The sequence below is a fragment of the Excalfactoria chinensis genome, chromosome 3, assembly GCF_039878825.1.
Source record: "Excalfactoria chinensis isolate bCotChi1 chromosome 3, bCotChi1.hap2, whole genome shotgun sequence".
Taxonomy (NCBI): domain Eukaryota; kingdom Metazoa; phylum Chordata; class Aves; order Galliformes; family Phasianidae; genus Excalfactoria; species Excalfactoria chinensis.
In genome coordinates this window covers 97,790,760-97,808,911 of record NC_092827.1, presented here as the reverse complement: position 1 = coordinate 97,808,911, position 18,152 = coordinate 97,790,760, and the positions used below count along the sequence as shown (strand labels likewise).

At 44.4% G+C, this 18,152-nt stretch overlaps 1 protein-coding gene across 4 annotated transcripts in view; it reads right to left on the bottom strand.

Annotated features, from left to right (window-relative positions):
* The window catches only part of SLC1A4 (solute carrier family 1 member 4), a 29,977-nt gene that overhangs the window by 9,753 nt on the left and 2,072 nt on the right, over nucleotides 1-18,152 (bottom strand). The window contains exons 1-7 of one of the 4 annotated variants that reach the window (XM_072330991.1): nucleotides 17,024-17,271; nucleotides 12,508-12,550; nucleotides 11,709-11,771; nucleotides 6,064-6,230; nucleotides 3,265-3,498; nucleotides 1,945-2,139; nucleotides 215-349 (exon numbers count right to left, since the gene is read on the bottom strand). In XM_072330991.1, coding sequence (XP_072187092.1) covers nucleotides 215-349; nucleotides 1,945-2,139; nucleotides 3,265-3,498; nucleotides 6,064-6,203 — 704 coding nt within the window. In that variant the 5' untranslated portion in view covers nucleotides 6,204-6,230; nucleotides 11,709-11,771; nucleotides 12,508-12,550; nucleotides 17,024-17,271. Of the gene's footprint in view, nucleotides 1-214; nucleotides 350-1,944; nucleotides 2,140-3,264; nucleotides 3,499-6,063; nucleotides 6,240-11,708; nucleotides 11,772-12,507; nucleotides 12,551-16,460; nucleotides 16,640-17,023; nucleotides 17,272-18,152 lie in introns of those variants that run through there. The other 3 variants (XM_072330990.1, XM_072330988.1, XM_072330989.1) reach the window with 3 other exon arrangements.

Genomic DNA, 18,152 nt, shown 5'->3' with positions numbered 1-18,152 from the left:
AAATACTGAACAGGGATTTTAGCACATCAACTGCTTAACTGAGCAGGGACCATCTTATTCATCATTCTCCATCACCTGTCATGAGTTTCCCATCTTGCAGACAGCCACACCTAGTAGGTTTGTTTTAACTTATACCACACTTTGACTACCCTGAATTGTGTTTCCAGCTGAACATATCACATAACAGCACGTGCATGTGGTCTAAAGTACTTACACAATCCAGTCCACTGCTAGTATCAAGGATAGATCGTTGGTTGGAAGTCCAATGGCCTCCAAGATAATAGCGATGGTGAGGACTCCTCCGGCTGGAACCCCAGCTGCACCCACACTGGATGCAGTTGCTGTGACACTGCAAATCAATTTTGTTTCTGGTTAGTACGAGCCCCGCAGCACTTCTCTTCCACATTTACGTCACACATTTCCCCACCTCAGGAATTGTAAACAAACTCTACAGCAAGGGGCGCACAGATCATTTGCTTCCCATGCAAACCCTTTCCTGCCTGCTGAGGCACAGTAATAGATATAGAGTACAGTTGCTCAGCAGGAATCCACAGCAGCTACCAAGGTAACAGCTCCGTCTTTAATAACATGATTGCCCTTTCAGAACAGGAAAAAAACAAAATAAAAAACCCCAAATTATTTCTCGCTATGTTAATACCACATCCATTTCCAAGTCATGCATTGGTTCAAAGATGCTGAATACATGTTTTCTTCTCTCCTCAAATGTATAAAGGTGAACCATGCCATGCACAGAGGATAGAGTACCCCAGACTAGCTTCACAACAGGGAGAAGCACAACCCCACTGCCAAGCAAGGACTCTGCTAAAGCTCTGCCCAAGGCATGAAAGCCTGTGTGCTGAGCAGGACTGATGTGCTTCAAGATCTAGTCTCAAAAGTCCACATATGCTGTCCTCAGATGCATACTAATAGCACTGTCTCTTCTTTGTGTCTCACCTGCATTCAAACAGACCCTCAAGCAGTACACAAGCAAGGGACACGAATCACACACCTTTATGTGTGAAGATGTCTGCAACTGTTTTTTCCTTGGGCTATCACTGGATAATTCTCAGGCTTATGTAAACTCGTTTCAGTATGGGTACATGAAAAGCTAATTTGGCTATCTGTAAAGAAAACAATGTTGCAGCCCTGCCTTAAATAGTCAAACAATACACTGAGAAATGCAGTAAGGAAGGAAATAAAACCTGGGCAGGGAATGTAGAAAATGTGAGGTTTATGGTAGATAGAAACCATGACTTCTTGGCACAGTGCGGGATTAAAACTCCTCGTAAGATCCTCACTTACTGGACTTTGGGCAGTGAATCAAAGAGGATGACATACCACTGGACCTGGAAGGATGTTCCAGGCATAGAGAGGCATAGAGTCCCAGAGAAAGAAGCAGGACTAAGGAAGTGCAGAGTATAATGGGGAAAAGCATAATGATCAGAAGGGGGATGGTCATGGGTCTGACCTGGGAAACCAGTGATGAAGTGGCAGTAATGGCAGAGAGGTATGCAGGAACAGAGTCTCGAGTCTGAAACTGATACAAAAGGGAGCTGGCAGGAGGATCTTTAGGACATCCAGAGGGTAGCTTTCTGGGTAGTGCAATGTGCCATAATTACCCAGCTTAATGGCAAGTGGAGTGGGAGGAGATCCTTAAACAAGGAGAGGAATTTGATGTGAGGAACAGCTTTAAACAGTTCAAAGTCTGTTTCATAATTTAGTTACTCCTCCCAGGTTCCACCTTTTATTAAATAGAGATTCTGGTCAACCTTATAAAGCCTGAAAGACTCCATTCTTTAATCACCCTATAATTATGCTTCATAACAGTTTGCAAGCTTTAAGTCAGAGACGTGGAATGCAAACTGCTAGCTATTAACAGGGAGACCACAGGCTTTAATGCATCTGGGGGCCAGAAGGATGTGGTTATAATAACAAGCAACTTACAGAATGGTGAAGATTTGCCCAGCGTTGAGGTCGACGTTGTTCAGCTGAGCAATAAACACGGCTGCCATGCACTGAAAAATAGCAGCTCCATCCATGTTCACAGTTGCACCAATAGGAAGGATAAACCTGCTGATCCTGTTGTCGACTCCATTGTTTTCCTCAATACACTTCATCATCGATGGGAGAGTGGCTGAGCTAGAAAAACAGAGCAAGGAAGAAGTCAAACACAAAGCACCAGGGCTGCTGAGTGGCAAGTCGCTGTCTCATGACTCTCATGCTTCTATCATGCTGCACAACAGCATGTCAAGATGGTGATGCCACTTAGTAGTCCATCTCTCTCATGATAGTGATGTCCCTCCCTGCTTGTCTTTGAGCAGCAGTATTCAGCGATCTCCTTGTAAACAGAAAAAGCTTGTAAGGACTCTAATCTCCAAGATGCAAGAACTCATGACCTAACAGTATGCAGCGTAACACAGCTGTGGAATGATAAGCTCTCAAAACACAAAAAACACAGCAATACATGCAAATATAAATACAGCTGTTGCAACAGTAATCTCTTGGTGTTGCACTATTACCTTCTCAAATGGACCGGCACTGCCGGATTTATTTCCTGCATTATAAATTGTATGGCTTCCTTCACAAACCCTCTCCTACTTCATGTTGAACTCTGCTCCTGTGGACAGTCAAGCGTCTGCTCCTTTTGGAAGTGACTCAAAATGTTTTTATATATTCTTTTATATATTTGTGATCTTTGGTCCAGAGTTAGCCTCTTGGGGAAAGGTTGAATGACATGCTTGATAATTTGGCAATCTTTGTTTATAACAAATAAAAGCTGATAAGGCCAGATCATTGAAATCAAGAATGCTAAGTCACTTTATGCTAGCAAATAAGCCCGCTTTGCTCCCACAAAATCAGGCTAAAGTTGTTCCAGATTCTGCTGAACTTGGATAACTAAACTTCTCAGGACAAAGTCCCTCGCTATTGGCATTTTGCTTCACTTAAGACTGAAAGCTCAAAAGATCTTCTTATGACAAATGCTTTCACCTTTTCCTTCCCAGATTTCAAACTTAGCATCGTGCTACACATTACCAATACCTTAAGGAATTGTTTTCAACACCTAATTATAAGTGTTTCCCAAGTAGCGGGCTGCTGAGAGCAGTGAGACTCCCTGTGCTCAGAAGCCTCTTTTTGCAATTTCAGGAACATTATTTTCACCTAAAACTAAACACGTTCTGGCATTAAGGTATAAGCAGTTCACAATGATAATTACAATGCATATCCCCAGATGTGTATATTCCCCATAGAAGCACAGAAACCCACCTGGAGCAAGTGGCAAAAGCAGTGGCAAATGGTGTGATAAGTCCTAAGAGAAAACGATACGGATTTTGACGTGTGGATGCAAAATAAATGAGTGGCAGAACGATCCCTCCATGGATGAAGTGGCCCAGAATAGAGGCGAAGATGTATTTTCCCAGACTGGTCACCAGAAGCACAATATCTTCCATTTCCACAATCTTGCTCCCAACAAGGAACATAATACCAATAGGTACGTACCTGCATAAACAAATATGGTCCGTCATTAAGTGTGAAGAAAAAACCTTGAAAAACATGTTCTCCCTTCTAGAGATAACACTCCTCTAAAGAATACGCCACTCCTACTGAGGGTCAGCACCTTGCTACACACTCAGATTATACAAGTTTAGAAGGCTTCTTTTACACATCTGCTTAGTGAAAAACAAGCATTCAAACTGAAAAAACAATCTCCCAGACACTCAAAGGGACATCTGGGAAAATGAAGCAAGGAAACCAGGCAAGAGGTAGAAGTGCTGGCTGAAACTACTGGAACAAGACTCTCAGGTGGTCTTTTAGTGCACTGCAGAGGAAGGCAGTCAAAGACCCAAAATTAAGGTAGCTATTGAAGGGAATGCAGATGTCAGAAAAGAAAAAGCAGCATGTGGCTGGAGCAAAGAAAGGAGTGGGAGAGTGGGGTATTATGCAGTCTGTGACCAGCAGCAGAAGTACAAAGTTAAGTCACTAAAGCAGTGGGCATACTGGTTACCAAGACATTCTGTGCAGGAAAGAAAAAGCTATGCCTATAATAGTGAGCCATACTGCAGAGCTCAGCTAAAGGCTGCTGAAGCACTTGACAAAGAAAGCAAGTAACTTGGCTATTTGCAAGACTAAGCCCAGTGACCAGGCTTCCAGTGCCTGCCTCAAGTCAACAGCCACGTATGCACCTTTCCACCTCTCCTATCTAGAAGTGTCTTAGGACGTCAGCATTTGTTTGACATTTCCTTTGTCAGAAATGCTTGGAACTGCTCCAGGTGGAAGGGCCACATTTGCCACAGCCACACCTGTGTCCCAGCAGTGCAGCTGGGAACTGCTCTTGCATATGCAGCACAACAGCTACTAAGCAAACTATGGAAATCACTCCAGGTCCAACTTCATTTCCTTCAAAGCCATACTTAGAAAGTCTATATCTGAGCTGAGTTCAACTACTACTTCTTAGCCTGCCTCTACCTCAGCAGGTCTGTAACTCCTCTGTTCTGCACCTCACTGTGTCCCAGATCAATGTGAGCATCCTTACCCTGTTTTCCACTGGCTGAATCTCTGTAAGGACCTGTTGAACTTCACTCACTCAGTCTCTGCCAGATCTGCCAGGTCTGTCTGAGCCCCAGTCCTGCACAAGGTCTGCAAGCATTAACACTAAACTTGGATGCGTGGGTAGACCCTACCCTTTGAAAAGGGAGGCTGAAGAAGAAGATGACAGTTAAGACCAAAGTGCTGCTAAGGACAAGAAAGGCTGTTGAATGGGACTACAAAAGAGCACAACCAGCCTCGCCTCTTGGTGGTATGATTTTACCAATTCCAAAGTATCCTTTGGGAAGTACATGCAGCTTGACATATTTTGGATCAATATCAGAAAGACACAAGAGCCTTAAGGAAAGAAAGTAGTAAGGGCTATGGTGTACTACAGCGTTGAGAGGAAGCTGTGGTCCCAGTAATCCACAAAGTAAAGGATTACATATCAACTGATTGGCTTGAAGCATTAGCACCATAATCAGCTGAATACAAGAACTGCCTCTTATCAGTATTCACTGTCCAAGGAATTACATTTAAGAGTAGGAGACGTAAACTACTTTCAGACTACGATTTTTCAGACCCGTAGGACAGCAATTAACACAGATCTGCCTGTGCAAAATCAGTTTGTTTGGTTTTTTCCTCAAAACATTCCTGCTTCTTTCTCAGGGGGAGGAAAATTACTGGAATAAAATAAAATAAATTAAACAGTCTTAGTAAAGACTTACTCTTGGAAGTGAGAAAGAGAGAAGCATCCTTAGAGAAGCACAAGCAAGAAACAAGCAGTTGGTTGCTAGTATCTCTTGTCCCTGCTTCACCCAGAAGAGCAAACAGAATCTTAGAACAGGAACAGAGACTTAAAGATCCGCAGGTAACGATGATGGACACTCAATATCCAGCATTACTGTTTCAGCAGGATGGAGACCAATGTGAGGCTGCTTCCCCTTCTATGCAAAGAGACTTAGATTCTCAGTCAGTCTGTGATCCAAGTGGACACATAGCACTCTGTACTGCTGCATTTGGCAGAGATCTTCTCAAAGTACTTAACAGTGAGTGGGGCTATCTTCTGATCTCGTTGGGTATGTTTCGGGTCAGTACAAGAAACCATCTGACCAACAGAAGAATTAAGGCATGAACCTACAAGTAGTTTGGCACCACGTCTTGCACATCTGCAGATGCACTTCAATCACACACATCCCTGGCTTTTACATGGCTACATTCCTCCCTTGCTCACACCTCATTTATTCACCAAAACCCCAGCTAGCCACAGGCTTATGTTGTTTTGAAACAAAATGTCTTCTTTACTCTAATTAATAAAAATGGAGTTCAGGACAGAATTTTTAGCAGCTATCTGATACTTTGGCTAGGCATGATTATTTAATTACAGGTCAGAAACAAGTAGAAAATACCCTACAGAGCAACAGCACAACCTCTGCTGTTGTGGTAGTGAGGGATCTGATATGAAAAAGCTGGAGAGATGGATAAACTGTGAGATTCCTGAATTATGCATAACTGATGTACATACAGTTCCACACTTACCACATAATCCAGGTAACCAAAACCATAGTTGCATCGTTGAACGAATTAAAGAAGCGAATGAGATCCTCTCCCTCCCGGCCAAGCTTTTTCAGTGCCACTCCTAAAACCAGAGCAAAGAGCACCAATCCCAGGATATTCATCCCTTCAATCTCAGTACCAACGGGGATCTGTAGAGGCTAAATAAGAAGGCTTGTTAGGTGTGAGATTGGCACAAACCCCAACAAAAGGGCCACTTTGTTTTGTTTCTGTTAGCTGACCCAAAATCAACACGCAGAACCTATTTTGGGAAGGACAGCGTTTTACCCGAGACAGCTCTGCACTGCAGAACGAAAATGCATTACACAGTTGAAGGGAACAAAACAAGATCTGGATTTAGCCCTAGTACAAACTTCCCTGGTTCCAGCTGGCATGGATTTACTGAAGAGGAAAAGGGCCTGCCACAACCTCCCCTTATACTCTAATACAATGCATGTGTTCTCAGTGAGGCAAATAGAAAACCTCACGCTTTGCTCAGGACAAGTTCCACTGCAGATGTGAAACAATACAGGTACCAGAATATATACACACATAGAGGGTAAAAGTGGGGCAATGGTTAAAAGACTGAAACTTTCTTCAGTTTCCCTACGATGGTGGGTCTGTGAGATACTGTGGGTGCAGGTGGCAGGTATTGGCTGTGCTGACTTCCTAGCTCTGCTTATTCCAGTTGTCATTTGTTGCAGGCACTATGATATTCTGCTGCATGAACAGATGGTACCCGAGAGCTGCTTTCAGTGGTCTGGCTCCAAATACCTTATTATTTCCCTTTTCGAAAGCAGGAATCTGCTTTCAAAAAACTGCTGGCTCCATTACTTTGGTGCAATATTCACACCAAGATGAAAACCAAGAGAAAACAGTCAACATTAAGAACTGAGAAGGAGGGGGAAAAAAGGGCAGAGAAAGGTAGGAAAGTGTGGAAAGCTGCTCATTCATCTATCTATGTCAGCCACGGAGACACAGAACAGAAGAAATAGTGTTTTCCTTCTCCAAAATCACACAGCTATATGGTACAAGCAAGGGAATAAACAAAGAGGATCCACCTATCCGTAAAATTTAGCCTACTCGAGTCTGCTCTGCTGCTCCTCACAGCTTGCTTCTTAAGGACTGGGACTCGTTTGGCAAAGCAGTATCTTGTGAACTGAGCGAGCATTCTCATGGTTTCATAAAAATACAATAGCTTTGACAAACACTCTTTTTCCCCCCAGCTTGGCAGTACAAACTCTACCTGTCAATTTTCTGTTGCTTTTGGAAGGGTTCCTAAAACAGATCAGGCTTATGGACAAGCATTGGCACTTTGGTTAAAATAGACACTAACTCAACACTAGGAAAGAAGACCACATTCTCTGCTAAAAGCTTAAAATGAACACTGAGTAAAGAACTCAGAGTAACGTGCCTGAGATTATTCTTTCTCTGGAAATATACTGCTGAACTTGACTGTCTCTAAGTGACAGGTGAAGACAAGGAACAGCAGGGAAGGGAATAAAACATAAGTTACACACAAAAACATACCAGTGTGAGGGTTAAACTGCTGCTGAGCAGGCATGATGGGGATGGGTTAGGGTCAGATATAACCACCTTAGTGGTCTTTTCCAACCTTACTGGTTCTATATCAGGTTCACTTGATATTAGCCTAATATAACCCCAGCCAGGAATAAAACGCCACCATAACAGGTCCAAATTTTTTCCACCTCAAAAAAAAATAATGTTTTTACAAAAGAAGAAAGCACTGAATGGTCTTTTTGTTTTGGTTCCCATTGAGAAGTTTAAAAAAAAAATAATCAGTATCCAAACCCTGCTATGAACACAAACACAATGTTTCAAGCTGCTGAAAGTGCCAGGCATCCTGACTGGGATGTTCCCAGAGTGGGAAATTTCATGACACCACTGACACCAACGTTTTGCAAAGCATCTCTGCCCTCTAAATTCCTTCTGCTGGAGATCTGCTCTTCTCAGCTCATTAAATGCAGCAGCATGAGCCTGGAACCTAGCAACACACTACCATTTGGGCTTCTCAAAGCTCTGGTCTCAGGAACAAGGCTAAATAGCCACTGAATCTGCAAGAGGATCAGGCAGCTTCCCACCAGCTGTGTAGGGCATACAGGGACACAGAGTAGGACTGAGCTAGGGCTCCATGTGCCCAGCTTGGAACACCATTTCCCTCATTAGAGCAGTTCAGAGCTCTTCTGGCTCATTCAGTTCCCACAAGCATAGGTTGCTTGACTTTCTTCAAAGCCAAAGGCTTGCCAAATTTTGTCTCAAAATTAGAGGAGGGTGAGAAATAGTAGAATCTCCAGTCAGATACAGCCAGGACATGGTTTCTCACCTTACATCTTACCATTCACAGTGACCTACCGTGCATGAACTGGCCAACCCATCTCAAACTCCCTCACCTCATCACTCTCCAAAACGAGAACACAGAGATTAGTCCTCTCTTGTCCTCAGAGATGTCTCTCTCCATCCAGCACTGCCATCTTTGCTACTGTTCTTCTCCAGGCTCTCACACTTATGAGCCCTTTAAGCTGATTTCTTTCAATCTGGGGACCAAGGAGTTCTTGGTGACAAGAGAAAGGACTCTGGGTCACTTTATCCACTGTCATTGTGTCCAAGATACCTTCAGGTTGTGCTATCGCTTTCTTCTTCTTGAGCCAACTTCTTTGAAACACACAGTATTTCCCACCACCTGCCATAGTTTTCAGGAGCAATCTACTGCATTCAGGGAATTTCATCTCCTTGCAGCAAAATGTGGAAAAAGTCCAGCAGTAAATCCTGAGCGGAAGATCCTCTCAATCCCAGCTTCTAAAACTGGCAGATGCTGAACAGCCCTTTTGTACTCTAACAGAAGAGTCCATCACCCCAAAGGAGCTGCCAAACCAAGCAGCATAGTGGACATCAAACAAAAACAGCTTTAATGAGAGCTTTGTTGCTGGGTAAACTATAGAACACGCTATTGTTTGCTTGGAATTATGTGTCCTGGTAGTAAGACTGACAGACCTCTTCTGATCCTTGAATCCCTCTGAAGATTCGATTGTTTTTTTAGATCTTAAAACAAAATGCACATTAAGGAAACAACTGCTGACATCGAGCTAACCCAGGAATAGGTGGCTGAAAAGATAATGTAGCCATGTGATGTGAGGAAGAAGAGCAACCAGTAGTTTGTGTACTACAGCCACAGGAGGAACTCAGTGTCTCTCACAGCCTCCCGGTGAGAGGATGTAGCCATAAAAGCTAGGTAAACATGAGGGAGCATGTGAAAAAACAAGAAGAATGTGACTTAGCAGACATCTACGTGCCCTTCTACTCATATCATCAGCAACAGAAGGCAGTGCCTATTAGACAGAAAAAGAAAAGGAAAATCAATAGAAAAGTTTGTTATGTACTGTTGGTATGGAAAAGGGTAAACATTTCCCCTCTTTGATCAAATACTCTGCTGATGAAAGGAAACATTAGACAGGAACACCATCTCGCTTCTCTGCAACGCAAATTCTATGGCTCTGATAGTTAAACTATGTATTATCCAAGAACCATCCTCTTTCCTTCCAAACTTAATTCTCATCTATCCATAAATAAGGCAGTCAGAGCAGTACTGAAGCTAACAGAACTGAGATGCTGCTTCTTTTTTCAGTCCACTCTCCCCTGGAGACAGGAGGGCACCTGGAACTGAAGTTCAGATCCGGTTCCGCTCCAAGAAATGAAAAAAAGTTATGGAAAAGTAATAGGGGAAATAACATGTACATCATAACCACAGGCAGACACCCGTGGGAAAGTCACAACATCGTTTGTGGTATTGCATCAAACTAGTCAGGTAAATGAAAAAATGAAAGAAACTGAAATAAATAAATAAATAAATAAATAAATAAACCTCACATTTTATTAAATTGCCAAAAAATACATTCTTATCTCTTGAGGAAAAATTACAACTTTCCAAAGCATTTAACAAATGCTCAACAGCTGAGCCTGTGCCCAATGGATATGGCTGGCCCCAGTCTGTGCTCGGTTGGCAGGAGCACAGCTTCTGCCTAATCTTCGGTTGACATTGAAGATGAACAGGAGTCTTATTCACCTTTCCTTTGCTCCAGATTAAACGAACAATAACTCCACTCTGTAAGCAACCACACTTGGCCTAAGTGCATGTTGTTACAGCCTTTCATGTCAGAATTAGCTTTAGCAGCACAAGGCTGCATGGACATGTACTGCCTGAGGGTTTAATGGCATGAGAAGAGAAAGTGTGCTTTTGGGGGTCACATGGCTGCTCTGCAGTCATTCCCACATACCCATGGCAGAGGGGGTGCGTGCAGAGCTGGGTTAATATGATTTTACAGGCATGGGCAGAACCCGGGCAGATGCAGCTGCCTTTTTCCCCAGTAAGACTACTCACCATGCGATAATAGGCTTCTAAGCAAGGATTGATTTTCCCCTGCACAGCTCTTGTTGTGCCAGCAAAGCCACCTACCACCCTGGCTGCAGAAATGGGAGAAGTTCAGCCCATGAGCTGAAAGCAGAGTTTGGAAACACACTGCTCTGCACTGCCTGCTCACACACCATGCGTGGAGAGAAGGTAATGAGGCCAGCACATCCGGCACCAATGGACTGGCTCCAGAGTCCCTCTGGATGTGCACAGATTGCCTTTTACATAGACTGGTGGAACCAGAGAGCAAGCCCCATCTGAACCCCTACATGACAAATACAAACACTACAGAGGACGTGCCCTAGACTTACAAATCATGATATAAATAAAGCAGTATATCTGGTGTCTCACACAGTCAGAGTGAATCTGAGAGATATAAAATAGCCTTAAAAGTCATTTCCCATCACAGCTCTGTCTCCCCAAAACCTTACATAAGCCCATTTGGAGTGAGGTAAAACACTACAGGCAAGATGCTGGGTCAGTTTTGTAGCACTCTGTCTGTAAGGTGAATGTAATTATTACTGGATCTATAATATATTGGCTCTGGCCAATAACAAAGATGCTTGATGGCCCTGTGCTGCAGGAAAGATTCCATTAACAGACTGCTGCAAGACCTATATATATATATGTGCATACAGAACACAATCCTCACTGCCTCAGCAACACCTGTCCTGTCCATTCAGTGTAATTTTCACCACGCTGCAATAGCAGCTTACTTTGGATGCTCTATCTAAAACTCGTATCCCTTCAGACCACTTGTTACTAATTCAAAATCACACACACGAAGTTTCTGCACCAAGAGAAAATTCTCAACTTACCTTGCCTTCAATGGGAAAAAAAAGATCATTGTCTGCAAATTGTTAAGGGTGGGTAAGGTGTAAAGGTGAGGTGACATTCAGTCAGCCTAATTGCTACTTAATTTCAAGGCTAAAGAAAGTTATTAGGAAATTCTAGGCAGAGGGACTAATCAATACTGAGATCAAGCGAGGCTGAATCTAATTTTCAGGCTACATGGCCTAAAAATCAGATATTGAGCACCAGCTCAGTCGAGTCCAACTCTCTTACCCATCACTGCTTCCCTGTGCGACTGAAGGCAACTCATCTGATTTGTGGCTGTGTCTCAGTTCCAGACAAGTAAAAGTATTTGCTAAGATTGTGAGGTAGTAAAATGTTATGGCTAAAAACCACTAAGAAGTGACCTTACCTTTTCCAGAGTGACATTTCCAGAGGTAGTGTTTCTGAGCACTATCTTATACTCTGTTGCATACTGCAAGAAAACAAACAACACCTCAGTGTTTGTTGATCAGATTATTACGCAACTGCATCACCCAGCATTTCACAAAAAGGAGGTTATTATCAGGAACTTCTGCTGGAGATCATACCATGAAAAAAATGAACCTGCTTTGTTTAAGAAAGGAGAGTGATGGCATATAAAGTTCCTTCACTGTGTGGGGACAGAGAAGCGCCCTGTGACCACTGATCTCCCAGGTTTGGGCAGCAGCCAAGGGGTTCCCCTTTCCTCTACCCTGTTCTTGCTCACGCATCGTGCTGTTGCATTGCCTCCTGTGGAAGGCAAGTGGTGTTTGCACTATTCCACTATTAGAAATGGTGAGAGAGACATTAAAACACAGCCTCGTACGGCTCTGCCAGCGAGCCACGGCATAGCGTAAGCTACTGGGTGCAAAGCAGAGAGTTGCCATCACTGTCCCAAGCAGAGCTCAAAGTGGAACAGCCTACAGAACATTTCTGGCGCAGCTACAAAACGCTGGCCATGAATATGCCTTTTTTTGAGGAGTATTGTTCAAAATCACCCCATTCACTGTGGAATTGCTATGTATTACCACGTCAGGTGCTTCTAACAGTCCCAGCCACCAGAAGTAGTATGACTTTTGATATTTTCTACACCATCTTTATATGATTTTGGTTTGGTTTTTTAATAGCAAAAGTCACTCGGTCTGCCCGCAGTGTACCTCACACATCCAAAACTCACACGCATTCCTTACCGTTCGGAAAGCTGCAGCAACAAGATTTGCAGGAAACAGGTTCCTGTAAAACACAAACAAGAGAATGAAATGTTTTTTTGTAGAGCTTCTAAAATGAATTCCTCGAGCTGCTTTACTCAGAAAACTCCTTTTGCGAAGAGAAGCACAGTGGCATTGGTGAAGTACAGTCTGGCAGCATGGAGCTCATCACTTCTCCAGCACTGTGAGATCTCCACATCTCCTCTTGCTCATACAAGAAGTCCCTACTTGTCTCCAAACCCCGTTTAGGTTGGAAATCGGAGGTAATCAGACACCATGCTATTTAAACACATCAACCAGTGGCTACCCAACCTGGCTTAGCCACACCAGCTGCAGCAACAGCTTACGGCCTCCAGGGTCAGGCAGATTTTTAACATTACTCGCATGATTATCATTTGCCCACAGCATGACCACAAAGGACAATCCAATCAGCACGATTCAACTAAGAGAACAGCTTAAGCCCTCAACGCAACAAGGTCAGCCTCCCTGAACACCAGGCCAAAGCAGAACAGGGGCCAGAGCCGTCTGCAAGCAATGAAGCAGTTAAATGGCATGGATGGAAGCAGTGGCAGCTCAGACGGAAAGCTGCAACATCTGAATTCAGCAGTGCCATCATACAAACACAAACAGAGCATCAGGTCTGTGCAGAGGACAGTGTGCAACCTGACAAATGCTTACACTGGGTGCAACACGGGCAGAAAAAACAAAAATAATTAACTGGGGCACATAAGGAAAAAAGTTGCTGGCTTCTTGTATTTTATAGTTCACCAGTTCTTTCTACTGCTACGCTTCCTTTCTCCCCCTGCAGTGGGTAAAGAGCATGTGTTCTCCTGGCCAAACAGCATCTTGTTTTGCTGGGTCAGAAAGCAAAATGGGAAGGGAAGCAGCTCACCTCTGGGCGGATGAGACAAGGTGGCAAGGGCAGGAATTCAGGGGGTAGGAACTGAACTGCCAGCTGAGTGCAATAAGGAGTCACGTGAATCCTCCTGATAAGAAAACAGAAGAGCTTACCCACAGCCTATCATCTGTTGCAAAAAGAATTGGGGAAGCTTCTTCTCACCCTTTGCTCCACGCACTGCATAAAAACAGCCTCCAAGAAAGCTCAGGTTCCCTTCAATCTCTGTCCTGCTAATCCCCCCCAAGAAAAATAAAGGGAAAGGAAAATATGTTGTTGGAAATAAAAAAACAAGAGGAAAAAAAAGCAATCAGAACACTGCCCTTCAGCTTTCCCCTATGAGAACAGTCTGGCTTTTGAAGGAGCAAAGATGACCAAAAAAATAAAGAGATGGAAAAACTAGCAGAAATCAAATTACTTTTTTAAAAAAATCAGCATTTCCATCCCGACAAAACAAAACCACAAGAAGCAACCCCAAAGCCTAAACAATATGCTTCTCCAGGGCTTCCATGCGGCCGAGGAACCAAAAAGCCCACAATTTACACAGCACGCCAGGCACGGGCCCCAGTAATTAAACACTGACTGCACAGCAAGCATATACTTATGGCACACGCTGAGTGATGCCAGCAACCCCGCTACATGAAAGCAAGGGGCAGGTTCTTGCTTCTTCCAACGCGGAGCAGCACACAGTGCTATACAAACATGAGCGTATCACCGTCACTCTGCCCCATCCTTGGAGCACTGCTCACTGCACTTGTTTCTGAGAACTGAAATAAGCATTTCTGACAGTTGATCAAGCCATACATTTGGATTTTGGTTCAGCAGCCCAGGAGGACCCAAAGATTCCCTTGCATTGTGTGTTCTGTCCAGCCTAGATTTAAGCACACCTGACTTCTCATTTACAGTGATGTGTAAAGAAACAGTTTGCTCCTCTTTGTTTCAAACCCTGAAGCTCAACAAAGAAGGCGCTCCAGGTCATAAAAGGCAATCAGCAAATAAACAGCTTATCACAGAGGCACAAGTCCTGCACAGACTATGCTCATCACTCACGAAGATCACTTAGTGTGCAAATTAAATTAAGCCTTAATTACGGGTGAGTCAGACCGCAGGTTTTCAGCTTCATTGCCTGAGACGGGTTTGTTCAAGAACACCACCCCAGTGCCTAAAAACAGAGGCCAGGATGCCGCTGGCTTCAGGGAGAGCCAAAAGCTGGCTGCTGACCTGCCTGGGCTCGTCTATGCCCGCAGGCTTCACCAAGTGTGTGCAGCCAAGCAAAGCTCAAGGACCGCAGGAAACCAGACCTCTGTCCCTATTGTCAGCAGCCACAGGTGAGTTTGAGGAGTCGCACGGGGAAGTGCAAACACCCTCCTGGCCAGGTTAACCAGCAAGCAGATAGGGTGTGTAACTGTGCATGCAAATTAAACGCGGGTATCTGCCAGTCAGTGTTCTTGCACAGACCAAATCTTCAGGTTTCACACTGGAAATCAGCATAGTTCTATCACGAGATTGCTGACTACTGCTGCTTGTTTCTCACAGTCCTGCCACCGTCGTGCCCCGTGCTAAAGAATATGGTCAGCTCTCCAAAGCAGACTTGTGCTATTGCACGAGCACACCCACACAGCAACCCTGAGTCTGTGTGCTAAGGAACCTTGCACAGGGTCTGGGATCAGGCAGCCCAGGGCTGTGACACAAAGAGTGCAGCAGAATGATGCAATGTAGCAAGATTTGACATCATGGCAGTGTGCACCTCGGCTGCACCAATGCACTACACACCACCTACAGACACCCAACAGCCATCGTAGCCTAATGCTGAGGTACACGATAGAGGGAGACTGCACACCCCTCTCTGAGCTGCAGACAACCACAAAGAGAGACAGACCACCAGACAGCTGTCATAGAAAACAGCTGCATCCTCGGGCTGGAGTAGCAGCTGGGCTGAACAACGAGATCTCCGTGTACCTGCACACTGCCCAGTACAGGAAAGCACCATCTCAAATCCACTTAAAATAGGAACCACATACAGCAACAGTACCAGCTGCGGCAGTTTCAGGATTTGCATATTTTGTTTGGCTACTGTAAAGAGCAGCATATAAATGCTAAAGACAGATACATTTTGCCATGCCAGAGCTCTTACAGAGGACAAATGGGGTTATCATTCTGCAACAAAGCACATCCCAAATGTGCAAGTGCAGCTTCCATCCTTATCAACTTCGATGTTACAATCAAATTCCTCTCTTCCTTACCTTGTGGAGTAAAGCTGGCACAGGAACTTCTTTGTTGCATGTATAAGGGATTATTATTAACCACTGTTTCTAAATGTTTCTTTTGCTAGAGCTCTGCAAACAGCTTCGCTCTGGCAGCAAAACCACGAAGGGAAATCCAGGCAAGCAGAACAAAACCCTACAATAACATGCATTCCTCTTCTATTGCTTCTTACACAAAGGTTCCACTTTTAAGGCCAAAAGTCTTCTGTCGGAAAACATTTTTCTGAGGAAGTCTGGACTAAATGAGGTGAATATAAGGAAAATATTCTGAGCTGCTTTATCTCCTGTTTTTCAAAGAAGCCTTTTTAGTGCCCACAGACAGTAACTTCACTGCCATCTGAAAATCTGCCAGAACACATCACAGCCTGGACTGCTCCACTAAGTGGCTCTTTTTCCTTCTTTCTCAGGATTTTCATTCACTACCACATGATAATTTTTTTTTCTCCTCATCTGCTTTCTTCATACCTTTGTGGATGTACTACGCTTGTCCTGGACAAGCACCCCTGAGTTTCAGCCATCCAGCTACAGTACTGTGGTTAGTCTGTCTCTGTGTAACTGGAGCTGCTCCCAGCCACCACTTAATTCTAGTTATCACTACAAAGGTGACATCTCCCCCTCCTTTCCTAACAGTACAGTTTTGCTCTGTTTCCAGAGCAGGACTTCAGAGCATACTCTGAGACCGCCTTCGCAGATGCTGCTTTGGGTGAGTCACTGATAAACCATGATTTGAAGCAGCAAGCGCTACTGGAGTGACTGGTGTCTGAACAAGAGCCCACCTTCCCTGTAGTCCATCCTGGCCCTCAGCTCTGCAGCCCAGCCAGCAGAACACAACCGCTGCTTTTCCTTGTGCTCAAGTTCCTGTGTGCCTTCCCTCTGGCTCTGATGGTACTAGGAGGTAATCCATGGGCTTGCTCACAGCGCTGTTGGTACTCCCTTTGGCAGCCCAGCTGGTAACCTCTGGCAGGGAGACAGAAAGGGCAAGAAGGAGCAATAAAAGGAGCAGTAAAAAAGCAAATGCTGCATACTCATCTGTCATCCTGAGAAACACTGACATTACTGCAGGAGGCACGCATCTGGACCTCCGCGTACCTATAAAAAGCAAATGATGCTACACCCATCCCTCTCACAACGTTACCGCTAGGGTCAGGTTACAAACAAAAACAGAATTCCCAACCCAAAGACAATCCCATGGTTTCAAAACATGCTTTCATCCCAAAATAAGGCAAGGAACGGCACCGTCTGAGACCTTTTCTTCCACTGAAAATGTTGTAAAATAGTCTGTTGAAACGTTCCTTTTTGATGAGTGAGACTTTGTATGAAGTTACATCAAAACACTGACCTCACTAAGATGAAATGCCAGGCTCATCTGCTGTTGGAAATTTCGACAGAACCAGAAGCTCCTCCAAAACTGTTTGATTTCATTGAATAAGCAAATAAAAATCGAAGCCAAAGCCAAACTCTGACCCTATTTAAACACGCAGTCTTGACAAGTACCCATCAGAAGTGTGGACAAATCAGTACAGATTCTTGCAAAATATTTGCTCTTGCTTGTTCCACAGCCCTCTGATAAAGTGCGATGTGTTAGCTGGTGACTGGTGGTGTGCCCTCCCCAGTACCTCGGCAGCAGCCAAGTATCCAAATGACCTCCAGACATCGCTGTGACAGTGGAAAGCAATGGCTTTGGTCGTTCATTATTGAACTTTCTGAAAGCAGAAAGCATCTGCAAAGGGCAACCTGTGTCACCTCTACAGAAGCCAAGGTAACTCTTACTCACAGCTGAGACTTAGTCCAGCGTGTTTTCAGTGTGGCTGTGGGACTCAGATTGCCCACCTGTGCCGTCAGTCCGTCTTTTATCTGAAAGCAGTGAAGGTTCAAAGGACACAGAGAGCCTCAGACACAACCAAAAACAGTTTCCTTGTGCCCGATAGGAAACTTGAGGAACAAAAGCAAAACAGAAAAGCAAAGAGCAGGGTGCTGCACAATCCACATGTGCAGACGGCAACGTCTCTGCCCTGCAGAGCTGAGGCCTCCTTAACTGAAGACAAGGCTGCAAGAACCGAGATCAGCACTCAAACCAAACTACCCACATTTTTCAAGAACAATTAGGTTAAAAAGAAAGAAAAGAAAGAAGGAATTTAAAGGGAGAGGTAGGTATTATTTCCAGAAGACACACAGCTCATTCCATCCCCAGATCCATCAGAGCTTTGTGTTAAGACAGAAGCTTTAGAGCTGATGGCACGGTGATGGCTCTCTATCCCTAAAGCTCCAAGAGAAAGCTGAATTCAAAGGTCACCATGCATGCACTGGGGGAGGGCCCCTGGCCCTGAGCTTTTCAGAGGAAATCACTGGACAACCTGAACACTTTACCCAAGTCTCATCACTTTGAGTGTCCCTTTGGGGCGCAACCCCACCTCCAGCAGAACACTTCTCCATCTGTATTTACAGACCAGAGCAAGAAGCAAACTCAC